Below are 19,286 nucleotides of genomic sequence, written 5' to 3'. Positions count from 1 at the left end.
TTCCAAGGAAGTTTCCATTCAATCATTTTGTTATCAAAGATACTCTGGAGAGGGCCAAGGCTCGCCTATGTGTGGGGTCCACTGGCATCATGAAGGTCCATATTTAATACACCTGACCAAGATGACAGCCTATGGATACTCAACACTCCCTTTTGATAGTTGCAAAGGAGTCAAGGGAAACCCTTACTGACATACCAATCCAGTGGTCTATTACATTTTCTCCTGTAGATCAATAACAATATAGCAGGCATGCCAAACTATGAGCTAAGGCCAGATTCTAATAAAAAAACATTATATCGACCCCCAAACATTTCATACTCATATTGTGTATGAGCCTTTTATAGTCTTAAAAAAAAAGAAAAAGGTTCTGCATACCAAAATCTAATTGAACAGAGTTGGTAACTTTATAGTTTTATTCATTTAGATGATATATACTGAGAAAGAAACAATAAAATTTAGATTATATATATTGGATGTGGCAAGCTCTTGATGCTAGAAACATGGCAGTAAACAACAACAAAAAAATCTGTCCTCACGGGGTTCATATTCTAGTTGGATGAAAGAGACATTACATTAAATAACAAAAGTTACATAGCATTTCAGAAATTGAAAGTATAGTGAAGAAAAGTTAAAAAGTTAAAAGGGAAAAGAGTGGAGGGTATATGATTGCTTTTTTAATAGGGTACATATGGGGGTGCCTGGGTGGCTTAGTTGACTGGTGTTCTGCTTTTGGTTTCAGTTCAGTTCATGATCTGCTTGTCCCTCTCCCGTCCCTTCACCCCCCCCCCTTTTTGTTCTTTCATTCTCTCTCAAATAAATAAATAGGGTACATATGGTAGACTTTACTAAGGTGAAATTTGAGCTCAAGTTTATGTAACTAATTGGCATGCTAGAGTTTCTTGAGGATGGTTATTCATATCATACTAGTCTTATCAACTTGATTTACAAAATGATTAAGAGGTAGATTACTGTAAGTAAGGTATTTTGGGGCAAAATAGTTTCTTCAAAATATGGTTCAGAGATAAGTGGATATCCACCAGCAAAAAAATGAAGTCAGACTCCCATTTACCACTACATAAAGAAAAAATAACTCAAAATAGACCAGTGACTCAAATAGAAGAGCTAACACTATAAAACTCTTAGAACAAAATAGAGTCATAAATCTTCATGACCCCAGCTTTGGCAATGGATTCACAAGTTTGGCAACAAAAGCAATGAAAAAAAAAAAAGAAATTAAAAACTTAGAATGCATTAAGGGACATTATCAAAAATGTGAAAAGACGATATAAAGAATGGGAGAAAATATTTGCAAATCATTTCTCTGTTGGGGATTTAATATCCTAAACTATTACAGCTCAACAACAAAACAACAATCCAACTGAAAAATGAACAAAGGACTTGAATATACATCTCTCCAAAGAAGATACACAGATGGCCCATAAGCACATGAAAAGATTTTCATCACTGTTCATTAAAGAAATTCAAATCAAAATCACAAAGATATAACTCTTCATGCCTACTAGGATGGCTTTAAATAAAACAATGGAAAATAACAAGTATTAGTAAAGATTGGATATACAGGAACCATTGCATACTCTGAGTGAGAATGTTAAATGGCTACAGCCATATGTAAAATAGTTTCTTGAAAAGTTAAGTACATAATTACCATATGACCCAGCAATTTCACTTAGGTATATATCCAAGAGAAACGAAAACATATGTCCATGCAGAAACCTGTACACAAATATCATAATATAGCAATGCTCACAATAGCCAAAAAGTGGAAACAACTTGAATGTCCACAAACAGATGAATGAATAAACAAATTATTGTATATTCATCTGATGGAATATTATTCAGTCATTAAGAGGAACTAAGTATTGATACATACATTGATACAAGTCAAACAGAAAAGGTCACATATTGTGTGATTCCTTTTATAGGGTATAGCCAGAATAGGCCAATCCACTGAGACAGCAGATTAGAAGTCACAGGAGGGGAAAAGTTGGGAGTGATTGGTATGGGGTGTTATTAATGCAGTAATGAAAAGGTTTTGAAATTAGAGAAAGCTGGCAGTTACACATTATGAATACATTAAGTACCACTATACTGTACAGTTTATAATGACGAATTGTATCTTATGTAAATTTCTTCTTAATAAAAAAAAGATTTTAATCAATCAAAAATTTTTCATCGAAGTTTCAGTATCATGTGTTTGTGTTTTACACTCAAATATCAGTTCTTTTTTCATTCCAGCCTTAATCTATTTGTAACATATTAATCTTTTTAAAAAATACAGCTTTACCAAGATATAGTCCACATACAATTCACCCATTTTATGCGTATTAATTTGGTGAGTTTTGGTAAACATATGTCATTTAGCAATCACCACCACAATCAAATTTTAAAAGCATTCAACATCCCAAAAAGTTCCCTTAAGTCTTTGTATGCCTACATCCCATCTGCACATATTTTCTGTCATAAATCTGCCTTCTCTATGCATTTCTGGGCAATTCTAGAAAAGACAGAATTATAATAGCAGATATTTTGTATGAATGGAGTCATACAATATGTAGTTTTTAATGTCTGGCTTCTTCTTTTTTCTTTTTAAGATTTTTTTTTAAGTAATCTCTGCACCAACATGAACTCAAACTTTCAACTCCGAGATCAAGAGTCACGTGCTAAAAAAAAAAAAAAAAAAAAGAGTCACATGCTCTATGGACTGAGCCAGCTGGACACCCCCATCTGGCTTCCTTTACTTTAGTAAGATATGTTGGAGGTTCATGTATGTTTTTTTATGTATAAATAAATAATTTATTCCTTTACATTCCTGAATAATTTACCATATTATGTGTATCCATTTACATTTTGAGATTACTGGCTTGTTTGTATTTTTCAGCTATTATGAATACTTACAAGACTACTGTATGGACATAAGTTTCTATCTCTCTTTGGTAGATATTGAGGAGTAGAATTGCTTATTGTCATATTTAACTTTTAAGAAGCTGTCAAATTTTTCCAAAGTGGCTGAGCTGTTTTTTAATCCTTATCAGTATGAGGGTTCCAGTTGTTCTACATTCTGGCCAATACTGAGTAATGTGAATCTTTTGAATGAGTCATTCTCGTAGGTGTGGAGTGATATCTTTTTGTGGCTTTAATTAGCATTTCCCTAGTGACTAATGATGCTGAGCATCTTTCTTTTTCTTTTTTTTTTTTTTAGCATCTTTCTATATGTTTATATTTTTAATAGGCTCGATGCCCAGCATAGAGTCCAACACAGAGCTTGAATTCATGACCCCAAAATCAAGACCTGAGTTGAGATCAAGAATCAGACACTTAGGGCAGCCTGGGTGGCTCTGCGGTTTAGCGCCACCTTCAGCCCAGGGCATGATCCTGGAGACCTGGGATCGAGTTCCACTTCAGGGTCCCTGCATGGGGCCTGCTTCTCCCTCTGCCTGTGTCTCTGCCTCTCTCTTTGTCTCTCATGAATAAATAAATAAAATTAAAAAAAAAAAAAAGAGTCAGATACTTAACCCAAGAAGCCACCCAGGCTTCCCTGATGAGCAAAATTTTTAATTCTAATGATGTCCAAGCTGTCATCCTTTTCTTTTATACTCTGTACTTTATGTTCCCTAAGAAATCTTCCCTCAACCCAAGTCCACAAAGACTTTTCTCTTGTTTCCTTTTAGAATTTTGCCATAATTAATTATTTTGTTTAGAAGTGTGATCCACTTAGCATTAATTTCTAAGTGTACAGTATAACATAAGGGTTAAATGTCATATTTTTTCCTTGTAGATATTCCATTATTTCAGTACCTTTTAGTTAAAAGACTATCCCTACCCCATTGAATTATCTTGGTAACTTTGTCAAAAATCAATAAAGCATGTACCTGTCAGCTTACCTTTGGATTTATAATTCTCTTCTGTTTTCTACTCCCCTCCTGTGTTTGGGACATACTCTCCTCTCTCTTTACATGTCCAGTAATCTGATTAAAAACTAGGCATGTGTATCATACATTGCAGGGACTCCATATCCCATTTCATTCTTCTGAAATTTGCTGATTTTACTGTTTTAATATATAATGAACTTGCCTAGACTCAAAATGAAAAATCTGTTTCTCTGTAGAAAGTGGAAATTTTTGCTCAGGTTTTGTTTTTTCCTTTTGCCCTCCTTGTTGTGCCTGAATAGCTTTTCGATCAGCCAATGCTTTCAACAGAGGTTATACAATGACAACTCAAGCCAATGAAGCTTCCACTTTCTGTTGCCCAACCTGTGTATGGGTTAAAAAATTCATTCAAATTTCCAGCAAATAAGTAAGTCTCCCCAGCCCTTCAGTTTTGCTTGGGCTCCCTGGGGAGCCTCATGCTGTTTAGCAGCCAGTTATGAAGGCATGAGGAGCATATTATTTCAGCCCTTTCATAGCTCTCATTTCCAAAAGTTCCCCCTTAGGTTTCTTACTGCTCTGTAATGCTCTCACACCAAATCAGCCTCTAAGTAGTAAACCTGTGGGTTTTTTCCACGCCAGCTGGGTGAGGGGGTGGAGGTGGCGGTGAGGGGTAGGGGGCTGAGGGTATGGGAATACCCTCAACCAAGAAGTGTCTTATCCAATGCAGTAGCAGTTTTTCCTAAGTAAACATTTTCAATTTCTTTGCTGTGTTTGATCATTTTTGAAAATGCTGCATTTAATAATTTTTCCAGTTTTACAGTGTATTTTTTTTTTGAAGTGAGAATCACCCAACCAACTCAGGCAGGCAGGCAGTCATTAGTGGAAGTAGCATCTTAACCATATTTTAAGCACTTATGAATATATTATCATTATCTCATTTATCATTACATGAAATCAAACAAGTTACCACAAAAATTAGTGAACTATAGCAGGAAAAAAAAATTCTTGTTTGCAAACATTTATTTCAGATCCAATTTCTACAGGGTTGAAAGAACAGTAAAAGATATATAATTAAGGTGGCCATGATCTGTTAGCTCCATTAGGGTCTTTAAAATATTTATCACTTACCTGGAAAAATTAAAAATTAAAAAAAAATTTAGATGAAAGAGTAGATTCGATTTAGACTTAGACCACCTGGAGATGGGGGGTGGAAGGTGGGTTGGGGTGGGGAAGGCATTACTAAGTATAGAGCATCTATCTTTAAATGCAGAGAGTTCAGTTGGATTTTAAGAAAATTACCTTGAAGGCTGCTAAACAATGAAGGCTCAGTAAAGCCATCACAACTGCCAGAAGGATGGTGGCTAAGTTCCGTACGTCCCATATGGTCTCTACCAGAGGAATACTGCCGACCTGCCAGTCATAGCACAGAGTAACAGGTGCAAGCAGAAGCCACACATTGAAGGCCAAGAGGTAGGAATAGGTAAGGAACCTGCGAAGAGAAGAACAACCACTGAAATACAACTCAAGGTCCATGATACTTTGCAAACATTCATTATCATGGTTTAATTAAATGGCATTTGTATACTGTCCGTGTTATCAGGAAAGACAAGGCAAGATGGAAAGCCACTCATTCATTTATTTATTAAATAGGCCATTTGGGAATATTACTTAACAGTTCCATGCACTGTGGTAGGTGCTGGCCTTTCAATGGACAACAAGTAAAGACAGTTTCCATGACATATATTTTAAAATGGTCATACAAATAAATACATTACATCCAGAGATATATGTCAAGAAGGAAAAGTCTGATGGAAGTATACGACAGAAATGCTGTTCTGCTAGTTGGGGGTCCCTGGGCAAGAGACAGACCTTTAAACTGTCCTTTTTTCATAGAGTCCAGGAAACTGCTGTAGATAGTAAACCATTTTACCATCTTTATAACAGATTGATCATACCAAATTATTTCAAAAAACTAAAGCATCTGTGGTAGGGACATGAAGTCTCTTATTCACAAGTGAAGGGGCTAGCCTTTAACAGGAGGGTAAGAAGTAGTACAGCCATCAGCCTGCTAAGAAGAACACACAGACCTACAGAAGGGAAATAATGAATGCAGGGGATGCTCCTCTTTCCTGGCTGTGTCTAGGTACAAAGGGAAGGTGAAAGGCATTCCAAGGGACCCCATTCCTTTTAGGGTAGAGGAAACTGAATTTATTTAAATGTGTTCAGTCAATGCAAATTCATTGAGTGGTGGTCTAGACCCTTGAAAACTATAGAACTATCAGCACATAACAAACTTCGTCCAAACCCATGCACTAGGGGACGCCAAACTCCAGCATGACTCCTAGCAGCGTGAGGCACATCCCTAGGGTGACCCCGCCCCCATTAGAACGCTTGCCTGAGAAAGCCCGGTGCTATCAGAAGAATTTACTGTTGGCTCTAGCCAGTACCTGACAAGAGGCCTCTGACCTCCCTGTCTTAGAGCATGTTCTATAAAGGGGTTCCAATTTTGAATATGTATCTCCCATGACCCCCAATCTTTCTCAAGGACCTGAGAGATATGTCTTTAAAATGTAATCGTCAGGAAGGAAAGGGCCTATCGCCCAGTATCTGTAAGAGGATAACTGCCAGCCCACAGACACAACCAGCCTAAATGCACTTCGACGACCATTCCTTTGCAATCTTTCACCTCTTGGCCTCTTCTGAGCCCCAGCTCACCCAGCCCTCCCACTCTCCCTTAAAAATGCCCAATCACTCTGGCACAAATCAGAGTGGTGCTCAGCCCTCTCCTTTGCTGTCAGCTGTTACTGAATAAAATCTATTTTCACTGCTTTAACTGATGTCCAGCTGTGTTTCTGTTTGACACCCTATATGGGATTAAACAGAATAATTAGATAAACTCCTTGTCCTCAAAAAAATGCATAATCCAACAGTGAAAACAAGATATACAAAATTAAAGAAGAACAGTACACAATGTGAAGGAAAGCCGCCTGTCAGTTGTCACGTTCTTTTGGAAGGATGCTTGGATTGGCAAAGAGGTTAGATGGAATCATTTCTAACTTAGCTTTCAATACAAAGAGGTATTTCACCTTGAATTCTTCTCAACAAGCAGCTGCAAGTTGGGAACACCCTTCCCAGACCTTCCCAACTGATCTTCCATTCCCTCCTTTCCCTCTAGGATTGGCAGTTAACAAATCATCAGTGATGGCCAGGTGAGGCTTAGGGATGAGGATCACTCACTGTCCCGACTCTCAACTCCAACAAAGAAATGGGTTGAAGGAGTGGGGACCTTCCTTCCTTCCTACCTTCTCTCTCTTTCTTTCTTTCTTTCTTTTTCTTTCTTTCTTTCTTTCTTTCTTCTTTCTTTCTTTCTTCTTTCCTTCCTTCCTTCCTTCCTTCCTTCCTTCCTTCCTTCCTTCCTTCCTTCCAGATGAGGATCACTCACTGTCCCAACTCTCAAACTCCAACAAAGAAATGGGTTGAAGGAGTGGGGACCTTCCTTCCTTCCTTCCTTCCTTCCTTCCTTCCTTCCTTCCTTCCTTCCTTCCTTCCTTCCTTCCTTCCTTCCTTCCTTCCTTCCTTCTTTCCTTCCAGATGAGGATCACTCACTGTCCCAACTCTCAAACTCCAACAAAGAAATGAGTTGAAGGAGTGGGGATCTATCTTCCTTCCTTCCTTCCTTCCTTCCTTCCTTCCTTCCTTCCTTCCTTCCTTCCTTCCTTCCTTCCTACCTTCCTTCCTTCCTTTCTTAAGACTTATGGGCAGCCCAGGTGGCTCAGCGGTTTAGCTCTGCCTTCAGCTCAGGGCCTGATCCTGGAGACCCGGGATTGAGTCCCACATCAGGCTCCCTGCATGGGGCCTGCTTCTCCCTCTGCCTGTGTCTCTGCCTCTCTCACTCTGTGTCTCTCATGAATACCTAAATACAATCTTTATTTAAAAAAAAAGATTTATTTATTATTTGAGAGAGAGAGAGACAACAAGTGACAGGCAGAGTGAGAGGAAGACGAATCTCAAGGAGACTCTGAGCTGAGCATGGAGCCTGAGGCAGAGCTTGATCTCATGACCCTGAGGTCATGACCTGAGCTGAAATCAAGAGTCAGATACTTAACTGACTGAGCCATCCAGGGGCACCAGGGGTGGGGATACTTCAGTGGTGTTTTCTAACTCTTTTTCTCTCAGTTGGTATTTTTAATAAAACATTAATGCTCAAATCATGTGGTATGCACTGAAAGCTTAATGAAGTCTAAGCTTTATTATTTAACAAAAATCAAAACAAAACACTGCCTTGTCTCTTTTACACTTGGGGCTGAGAAACTGTCTCATGAGAGAATGCCAACTCCACAGGAAGATGATTGGGTCACTTTGGGCTTTGTTTTTTCACAGAGCTTCTAAGTTGATGCAATCCACCTGTTAGCTCAGGGAAGATTTGCTGTGACTTGGCTTTAAAGAAGGTGGAACCATCAAACAGGAAAATCACAATGCTTTCTCCCTCACTTAATATCCAGGTCTTAAAAATTACTTTTAAAAAATGGTATCTCTCCTTCTTGATGTAATAGTTACCAGCAATGATTATAAATGGCTGCTAAAATTATTAGGTGGGAGCTGATAGGGTACTTTGTAATGGATGGATCACACTAAATCAGGTGCCTAGAACTGACTAACAAATTTTAACATCACAGAAAGGGAGACTAATAGCCAGATGTCCTCCTGATGGATCCATCTATCTCCACCTTTAAAGCAGTCTTGTCCCCCTCAAAAAAGAAAAGATTAAACTTGAATGTGATCAAGCCCTTTATTATCAGTTTACATCAAATAAAGAAAACACCAGAACATGCTGCATGACACTACAGGGATGCAAAGTGACAAATTCAGAATGTTGCCATTCCACAGAACAAATCGATGTCAGGTTGTCCAACAAATACACTGTAATAGGGGTAATGGGGAAGGGGGGTAGGACTGAAGAAATAAGAGGGCATCTGTAAGTCAGGTGAGACCTAAGGGACATATCAAACAAAGTGCAGTTATTGTTCAGGTGCTAATTCAAACAAATCATTATTAAAAATAACCCCTTATGAGCAGGAAAAATTGAAACATTAATCAGATATATGACACGAGAGAATCACTGTTAAAATTTACAGATGATAATGGTATTCTGGTTATATTTTTTAAGGATCCTTATCTTTCAGAAATATACACTTGAAAATATGCATATGAAACGATGTCTGAGATTTGCTTCAAAATGATGGACTGGGGTGCAGAAGGAGGTGAGGGTATGAATGAAACAAGATTGGCCATGAGCTATGATTTTGAACCTAGGTAATGGGTCTGTAGAGGTTCTTTATGCCATCTGCTCTACTTTTGTATGTATTTGTTATCATCCATAATAAAAACTATTTTCTTTAAGTAGGCGACAAAAATGCAACAGGAATATTTTCTTTCTTTATCTTATCCAACTGCAGCTTGACCATGGAATAGATGCAAATGCTAATGTGGATTTTTTTGTTTTTAAGGTAAGGTCCCAATGCAGAGTTTGAACTCAAGAACCTGAGGTCAAGACTTGAGCTGAGATCAAGGGTCAGATACTTAACGAACTGAGCCACCCAGGCGCCCCACTAATGTGGAAATTTTTATTTTAATTGTTAGGTTCACATTTTGACCTGGCCCTGAAAGTTGTCCTCAGTTTCTTTTTTTTTTAAGTTTTTTTTTTATTTATATAAGTAATCTGTACACCCAACATGGGGCTCAAACTCGTGATCCTGAGATCAAGAGTTCCATGCTCTTCCAACAGAGTCAGCCAGGTACCCCAGCTTCTTATATTTTCTAGACTTGCAATAATGCCAGGTTGACAAAAAAATGAATAAATAATAATATCTTTTCAGTTACAATCTCTGTGTAGCTATTTAGATTTTAAAAATGTTCATTGTCACTTTTTTATACTGGCTATAATTGAAATATGTTAAAACAGTAAAGTAAACCACAGAACTAAAAGCAACTTGCCTTCCTATAACACTAGAAAAGTCAGCACCATTAACTTACCCCTTTTAATACAGATGTATTGTCTCCAGAAACTCAAGAGATATCACTTACCTTGTAGTACATATGAATTCAGGTCAATGTTGCTAGTAAACTCTTTTTAAAAACTATTTGAAATACTGAAACAGCATTGGAAAATTTCTGCAAATTTAAGCATAAAGAAGCCACTTGAAATCTTGCCAAAAGCTAATTACATTTTAGGGGGCCAGTTGAGCTAGTGTAATCAGCAACTCAAGTCTTTCTTTTAACTCACTGACTATGAATTACATTTTAAACTAATCATCTTGTTTATTTCTGCTAAAATTTCAAAAATGGAATAATCTGTTGAATATCTCTGCCCTGCTGAGTTCTCTTTTTTTAAAGCAGGAGGAAAACCAAAATGAATTATTCACCCATTTTCTACCATGAATTCTGCTAATAGGAGGAAAGCCTCTAGAATATCTTACCAACAAAGTGGAATGGAATACACAGGAATTCAACTTGAACAATTTAGTCACGAGGTTGTGCTGACAAGCCAGGGAATATGGGAGAGGGATGAGGCTGTGGGGGAGCTGGTGTGTATCTAATGGCACCTGAACAAACTGGGTGGCTCTTAAAATCTAAATCTTCATTTTTTATCGAGAAAAAAAATGAGAATGTTGGAAGGGCAGAAATACACATAGATTCTGTTCCTCGTCTTTGAAAAAACCATTTTGGCTAAGAATTAACATGAGCCTAACCTATTTCCTCATCCTAGGAAGATGCCTAGCATAGGTACAGGTGAAAAAATCATGCATCTCAAGCAGAAATATACAGCACTTGCTTGTTTTATTTAAAAATGTTACTGCTCGGGCAGCCCCAGTGGCTTGGTGGTTGAGTGCCACCTTCAGCCCAGGGCCTGATCCTGGAGTCCCGGGATCGAGTCCCATATTGGGCTCCCTGCATGGAGCCTGCTTCTCCCTCTGCCTGTGTCTCTGCCTCTCTCTCTCTCTCTTTGTATCTCTCATGAATAAATAAATAAAATCTTAAAAAATAAATAAAAATGTTACTGCTCAAAGGATCCTTCTTTCTCATTCACCAAAAAGTCCTTCATTATTTCATAAACACAGGACACGGAGTCTCTTGTATACAGAGTCCTCTCAGGAAGGGCATTGGCTAACACTGTCAATAGACCAGAGTTCCTATAAACCACCTTTATGATGACCAGAATGGAACACCCCTCACTGTCCTGACTCTGCCACTAGCCCCTAAGTTTTGTGATCTGTCCTACCCATCCTACCTGTCCTACTGTCCTCTATTTCCAACTCTTAAGTTACCATTGATGCTTTAAAAGGGTCTCCACAGTCTCACTGTGCCCCAGCAATAATAGCAGGCTTTTTTTCAGGTTATCCTGCTTCTTATCATCATTAGCATCTTCTACCTCCTATCATAACTAGCCAAAGAAAGCTACTACCCTTCTCCATAGACAGAACATCCTCACTGGAATTCAATAAATGTTGATTAATTAATTCTGCTCACTTTTCTAGGTGCTGGAGGGTAATAAGATCTAGTCTGCTACTCTTCAAAAGGGCATTTCACAGCATTAGTGGTAAAAACACATATACACATTACATAGTTGAGTAACTGGGGAAAAGAAAGATCAAATATCAATGAATTTCTAAGAAATGAGAGATGAATGAAAAATGGGAGATTCAAGGATGAATCTGCAGAATTTAAACAGGTGGAGAGATGGGAGATGAACAAGTCCAGGCAGAGCCACCAAATGGCTTCAAACTGTACATGAACATGATACTCTGAGGACAGATAAGAATATGGGTCAAATTAGAGTAGACAATTAAAAATGTGTAATATAAAAAATTATAAAATGACTCTTGCTAAAATGTCTAAAATGAAAAATATCACAACTGTATTGGGTGAGGATGTGAGGAAATGGGAACTTTGAAATACTCCTGTAAATTGAATGAAGCTACTCTGGAGAACGGCAGGAAGTGATAAATGCATAATAAATGCATGTGTGTTTTAGCAAATCTACTCCTGACTTTATACCCAACAGCACTGCATACAGATGTTTACCAAGAGACATTTACAACAATGTTCACAACTCTTCTTAATAGTCCCAAACTGGAGACAACCAGATGTCCATCTATAATAAAATGGATACATATTGTAATATATCCATTCAAAGGAAATCTACTCAGCAACAAGAATGACTACAACAACATGGATGAACATGATAATGATAATACAGAACAGAAACAGAAGACACCCACAAGAAAAGGAAATCAAGGAAAACCATCTATAGACAAGGACAGGGTGATTGGAAACAGGACCTGACCCCCAGGACACAGGGCCAGGGCAGAAAGTCACAAGGCAACCCCAGCTAAATGGACTATGTAGATGGTAGGCTGGCGCCATCATCCCTTTGCTCCTCCATAACAACAGACTAGAAGGTGCCAGGACTCTTCAGGCTTCCCAGGACCAAAGCCTAGCAGTACCATTGAATACTTGCTGATTCAGCATCTGGGAACAGAGATGGCAAGACCAATTCCAAACCCTTAGTGAAATCGAGGAAGAGATCCAAAGGACTCTCACCAGCTTCTCACTGTATTTTGTTTTTAAAGTTCTGCTGGATTATAAGAACCAAAGCTTTAATCAAACCAGCTCAATAAAAGGTAAGGTTACTTTGGGGCACCTGGATGGCTCAGTTAAGTGTCCAACTCTTGATTTTAGCTCAGCTGGCAATCTCAGGATGGTGAGATGGAGCCCCATGTCATGCTCTACACTGAGCCTGGAGCCTGCCTGAGGGATTCTCTTTTTGTCTCTTTCCTTCTCCCTCTGACCCTCCCACACGGTGTGTGCATGCTCACTTTCTCTCAAAAAATAAAAAATAAAAATAAACAAAAGAAGAAGAAAATAAACAAACAACAAACAGAAGAAGAAAAATGAAAACAACAAACAAATAAAGGTAGGGCTATTTTAAAATGTCCCAGAAGAATCCAAAGACAATGGGACATCTGGGTGGCTCAGTGGTGGAGCATCGGCCTTTGGATCAGGTCGTGATCCCGGGATTCTGGGATTGAGTCCCACATCAGGCTCCTCATCTCCCTCTGCCTATGTCTCTGCCTCTCTCTGTGTGTCTCTCATGAATAAATAAATAAAATGTTTTTTTAAAAAAATCCAAAGACAGAAAGTAAGAGTAAAACCAGGTTTCTCATGAACCCAAACTAAGTGGCTACCATTAAGCAAGGCAGCACAGCCTCCCTTTGGGCCACAGGCCTTCCTCATGGCTGCCCTGCTTCTCCGTATTTGCTCCATCTCATGGGCTTCCTGGAGCACCTGTTGAGAACTGAAACTGGAGCTGGTTATGAGGGCATCCCCATCTCTCTTTCTCCCTTGTCCACGCACAATCGTCACTACAGTCTTCACAGCTCTCTCTCAGGTGTCTGGTTGCTGAGAACAGCACCTCTCAGCTCACCACCTTCTGGAACCAACTCTCACAGGCCGCTGAACTCCAGCTCCTGCTGACCCTCCAGGTCCCAGCGAGGATGTCACATCCTCTGACAAACCTTGCCTGTCACAGTCCGCTGCTGGGCCTGGCTGGGTCCCTTTCTGTGTTCCCACAGCCCTGCCTAGGCTCCCACACTGCCCTGTGAGTGAGTGTTCATGTGTCGGTCTGCCCACAAAGCAGAAGCTCCTGGGGGCAGGGCTGTGTCTCATGGATGGTTATTTCCCTAGCACTTGGCTTTTTAAATGGATAGATTTGGTGGATTTTAATAAATTAACCGGATATTAAAATATTACCTAAAAATCCAAAGTATTTCCATTTTATACTTTTGTTTTTGTCCTGAATCAACCACTTAGTTTTTATATGGCCCTATAAGGGCTACCCGCAGGGTTTCCAGTTGTCCAGGTGGGTAGCTAAAGGGTGCAGACTGAAGATTCCGCTTTCATGTGGCCCCCTCAGCACCCAGCATGGGCTACCTCATGGCATACCATTGGAGTGAGGAATGCATAAGGAAAGACCCCTCTCCTCATATGTCACAGAAGCATCATTAAAAAGCTATGCCAGCCTTATATTTTCTTATTTTACATTAAACTGCAATGAATATAGTTTAAGTGAGAACTCTTGTTACCATGGATAAATAATAAAGTGAATCTGAAATGTCATGAGGTCTCTCTGACCTTTATAATGTGCCATTAATACCATTACTCTATTAGCAGAGACAGCTTCATCAGAGTAGGAAAAACTTGAATTTCAACATGTAAGACTGTCAGCAACAACTTCTCACCCATATATATATATATATGCCAACAAATAAATGAGGAAATAACACTTTCTGCAAAATAAATACTTGGTTCATTTCTTACCTAAGATCTGTTTCTTTCTATAAAGCATTTAACAGTATCTTTATTTCAAACCAACACACTTTCTCTCACGGAACATAGGTTTGGTTTTCACTGAGCAAACTCGCACTAACTGTTTACTATGCATTGGGCAGAGATTTCCAGATATCCAACAGAAGAATCCTATTGATATGAACCATATCCAAGAACATTAAAAATCCCTTAAACATGTACAGCACTTTCTAGTTCATGAAGTATTTGCATATAAGGAGTAGCTGATCCCCCACCACACTCCCTATGAAATAGGTATTAGCCTTATTTTTGCAGTTGGGAAACAGCTTTATGGACATGTGACTCATTCAATGTCCCACAGCAAACCCATAGCAGAGCCTCCACATAAGACACTGTTCGTTGGCTCCACATGGAATTCTGCATCATAGTCTTCCATTCACGCATCTTTATTAGTGTAGAAAAGAAATACAATGGATCAGATATTGGTAATTCATGGAAAAGCGCCTGCCTGAGTCGCTGACTTATTTCTTAAACAGTGAAGCCTAGAAGAATTTCAGCTTTTATATTAAACCAAACCAAAACAAAACAAAAAACAAACGCTACCTTTATAGTTAAAGCAGGGCTGACAAAAACTTAAAGCCAGTGTGTGATCCCCTCTACAGCACAGTAAACAGATGACTGCACTGAAATAAATGTTTGTTAGAGCATCACACAGCAAGAAATCGAATCCTTAAATAAAAAGCCTGGGCTTGGCATTTTATTCGTTATGAAAAAGCAATCTTTGTCTTTATGTTCCAATGTTAGGAAAAAAGAAGTGAATTGTTACTTCAATTTTTATTAGCTTCTCAGGGATTTAAGATTCTAATACAAACATGATATGTAGATTCAGAGGCTTATATAATTTTCTTTAAGAAATGAAGCATCAATGAGTGATCCGGACCGGCAATCTCCAACAACCAATCCCTAGTCCTGAGGCAGCAAGTGCTCCCTCCACGAGCTGCCTCCTCAGGCTCCCTCCCCTTTTCTCTTCCCTATACTTCTCCCCTTCCCCTATATTTCTCCCCTTCATCCCCAGGGTCCAAGACAAAATAGGTCAATTACTATTACGTGGTGTCATTTCAGTTAGGGAAATGACTCTCAGTGACCTTGATAACCTCTTTCATCCCCAAGAAGCTACTTTCTATGAACATAATTCAAAATATATAATGGAGACAACAGCCCCCTTGGCAGAGAGCTCTTCAGCCACAGAGGACACATTTTATACCTGAGGATTTCACCCAACTGCCTCCAGAACCACTTAGGTTCCTGGTCAAATAAAGAGTCTCTTACCCAACTATTCTTTCAGAAATTCTGGGACGTGAACCAGGAAACCTTTATTTTTAACGTACTTCCCTGGGTGATCCTGATATTGACCCTACTTTGGTAATCACTGCTTTAAAAATCAGAGTAACTTCAGTTTCAATTCCAAAAAAACACATGTAGGGGGACCCCCTAACACAAGGCCCAGTTGGTTGCTAGAGCAAGAACAGAATATAGCTCAACTGAAACACACAAGGCATTTTAAAATAATAATTTACATTTGAATTCAATTTATTCAGAGTTTATTATGAAATAGCCCATACGTTAGGGGGTCCAAGAGCTATAAAGATGAGGAAGACATAGTGCCCCAAGGCTGTAACAATTAAACAAACCCCTAAGGTTTTGTTTGTGCCTGTTTGAAACTATCAACTGAAAATGGAAAAAGAAACTTCTTCAGAAGGAAGGGGCTGAGTTCTACCTTCATCTTATTATTTCCTATCTTGATGTTTTCCTACAAAGTAATACAAGCCTTTGCCAAGTTTTCAGAACAGCAGAAATAGATCTACCCACTTAAGTAGATATATTCTATGTTCTTATCCAGGACCATATCTCATGAAAATACATGATGCTGATAGGGGGCCTTTATATTCTTTCACTGAAAATCCTATTCTATTTCTTGAATTTGAAAGACAACCATTTACAATATCATAAAGGCAATACTTCTTCCATCAAGTATACACAGCTTTACATCCTGTCCCCTTCTGATCTGTCAGATGGAAACCAATTACTAGGGAGCAGCTGCAGAGAGGGGCTTTAATAGTGGATCATTGTGTTTTCACTTCTGCAGGCTCCAGCCCTATGCAGAAGTCATCCTTAATTTGGGCTTTTGTTCTTAATTTTAATCCAAGATTTACAAGATTGAATGTTGAAGTATCACATTTCTTTTCTTCTCTTTTTTTAAGAATTTATTTATTTATTCATGAGAGATACAGAGAAAGAGAGAGGCAGAGACACAGCCAGAGGGAGAAGCAGGCTCCCCATGGAGAGTACAATGCAGGACTCGATCCCAGAACCCCAGGATCACGATTTGAGTCAAAGGCAGATGCTCAACCATTGAGCCACCCAGGTGCCTCTTGAAGTATCACATTTCTGAAGAGATTTAATATAAACAGATGAGTAAATCCTGGGGCAAAAGACAATTCTGTGACAGAACAAGTTGCACATAAACCTCTTCTATCACTTCTCAAATGCAGTGTACCAAAATTGCAGAAGCAGAATCTTGGGGCATTGGACCCCAGAACTGAAACTTCAACATGATTCCCAAGTATTTTAGAGACTCATGCAGGTTTGGCAACCCAAGTGGAGTAAAATCATAAAGCCCTGGATGGCTGTAGTCAGGGCACAATTTGGGGCAGCAATTTAAAAGAAGTGTCATGAGCATGCATGGTCTTGGGCTCTAAAGCACATTTTGTTCACATGGAACTCAAATTGAAGTTAGTCTTCACACCCAAAGGTAAAATGCAGTAAAATCCTCCCACCACTCAAAATCAGCTGAACAAAACATGAGTTGGCAGAGTAGAAGAAACCCCTAGACCAGAGGCAGAGGAAGGCTGTGGAGGATGTGGTGTGGGCTCCATGCACCACTTACTCCTTACCAGCCTGCTCATCCTTCACCCTCTCAGGCCAAGAGCCCCAGTGCTTGATTTAGGCCAGTGCTGTCCAATGGAAATACAACAAAAGCATACATCATTTCAAATTTTCTGTTAGCTACACTTAAAAAAAATAAAATGAAACATGATAATTTTGGTAATGTATTTTGTTTCAGTAAGTAGACTTAAAATATCACTTCAACATATAGTCAATTATTAGTGGTATATTTTAATTTCTTTTTTTTTCTTACAGGATTTCATCTCCAAAATCCCATGTAGACTTCATTTATCCTCATTTATCCTCATCTCAATTCAGACTAGTCACATTGGAAGTGCCCAGTAGCAGCCTCATGTGACTTGTGGCTCCCACAGTGGACAGTACAGATCTAGACAATTGCTCTCGCTCTCATCACTCTCGCTCTCACTCTCTTTCAGCTCTGCTGTACTCAACTTGTCCTGGATTTTATCCTTTTAGGTCAGGATTCTTGCTACAAACTCATGCCTCAATCCTTGGCTTTAGGTTTCCACTTTCTACTCTCAAATCCAATCCCCAAAGTTTCAAATGCAAAATTTTCAATCTCAAATTGCTGAAATCACTACCATGGTATTTTTTTTTATTTTTATTTTTTGTCCTTCTGTTTCAGTACATTTTGGGGGGGCAGGTCACTACTCATGCTCTTTCACTTCTGGTAAAAACTTCTGTCCTGGCCCTCGTTCCTACAGAAATTCCATGTGGGATGAGAGGGATGGAGGGATTTGGACATATGAGGGCAAAATTTTCTTAACTGTAAAAATTTTTTTAAGTAATTTAATAAAATCTGAATTTAGGGCAATTTCAAAGAAGATAACAGAGAATCTCTTGTGAGTTATATAAACAATATTCTAGCTATAGTTATCTGGGCATTCAAAGGTACAAGAACTGTGAAAGACTCAGAAAGGAAGCAGGAGAGCCAACCTGACAAAACAAAAAATGGACAGAGTTTCCTCTTACTCCCAAGTAAAAAACCAGATTCTGAATTCAAGAAAAGAGCACTCTTACTAGAGCAAATTCACACTCTGCTGGAAATAACTAAGTGTATAGCCTGTGAGTGCGGAGCAGTTACTGTGAGTTTTATATCAGAGGAACCTTTCTGCACTTACCTGAGTCTTCATGAATGGGCTGGGCTTAGACTGAGAAACAGACAGCACAGGTAAATAGGATGGATGGGGGTCTGGGAGGGTCCCAGGATTCTGAGGTGTTAGGTTGTAGTGGTTCAGGGAACATGCTTGAGAAGGTTCTGGCAAGATCTTCTAGAATCAACAATAAAAAAACTCTGAGGTAAAAGGCATTTAGGGAACTAAAGCAGGTTAAGATGGTTAATGTCTAAGGTTAGGGAGGAAGGGCAGAGGGGTATCAAGAGATGAGCCTGAAGAGAAAAACCATGGTCAAAACTCCTTACTCCTTATCCTAAAGAGTACAGACAACCACTGACCTTTAAATATTAAGCCAGTGAGAAATATCATTTGGAAATAGTGTGGAAGATATATTAGAGGAGACCAAACTGTGGGGAGAAAGACAAGTTAGGAGGATTTCAGTAATACACGTGAGAGACCACGCGAAGCTTAATGAAAATAGGTTGCAGCAGGGATAGAGACTGTGAAAAAATTCTAGCAGCATTAAGATCAAAGGTATAGGACTACATGACCGCTTAGAGGTGAGGGATGAAAGAAAGGTAGTAGTCAGTCATGATTACTAGGTTATTTGGCTGGGACAACTGGGCCCAAGGAACTTGCTTGTCAAGAGAAAGCCATGCATGGGACGCCTGGGTGGCTCAGTGGTTGAGCATCTGCCTTTGGCTCAAGTTGTGATCCCGGGGTCCCAGGATTGAGTCCTACATTGGGCTCCCTGCAGGGACCCTGCTTCTCCTTCTGCCTAGGTCTCTGCCTCTCTTGTGTGTCTCTCATGAATAAATAGGTAAAATATGAAAAAAAAAAAAAAAGAGAGAGAGAGAGAGAAAGCCATGCAAACTATAGTATCTCCTCCATTCTTTAAATTCTACTTACACTTTTCTTCTCAGGTCTAAAATGGAAATGTTTATAATTCAAT

The 19,286-nt window shown here is 39.1% G+C and overlaps 1 protein-coding gene across 1 annotated transcript in view; it reads right to left on the bottom strand.

Moving 5' to 3' along the window:
- Window positions 1–19,286, bottom strand: part of TMTC1 (transmembrane O-mannosyltransferase targeting cadherins 1) — a 269,956-nt gene that overhangs the window by 119,448 nt on the left and 131,222 nt on the right. The window contains 1 exon segment of the mRNA XM_025455512.3: window positions 5,187–5,376. Coding sequence (XP_025311297.3) covers window positions 5,187–5,376 — 190 coding nt within the window.

The sequence above is a fragment of the Canis lupus genome, chromosome 27 (assembly GCF_003254725.2).
Source record: "Canis lupus dingo isolate Sandy chromosome 27, ASM325472v2, whole genome shotgun sequence".
Lineage (NCBI taxonomy): Eukaryota > Metazoa > Chordata > Mammalia > Carnivora > Canidae > Canis > Canis lupus.
Note: the sequence above shows the minus strand (reverse complement) of the source record. Positions and strands in the feature narration are given on the sequence as shown.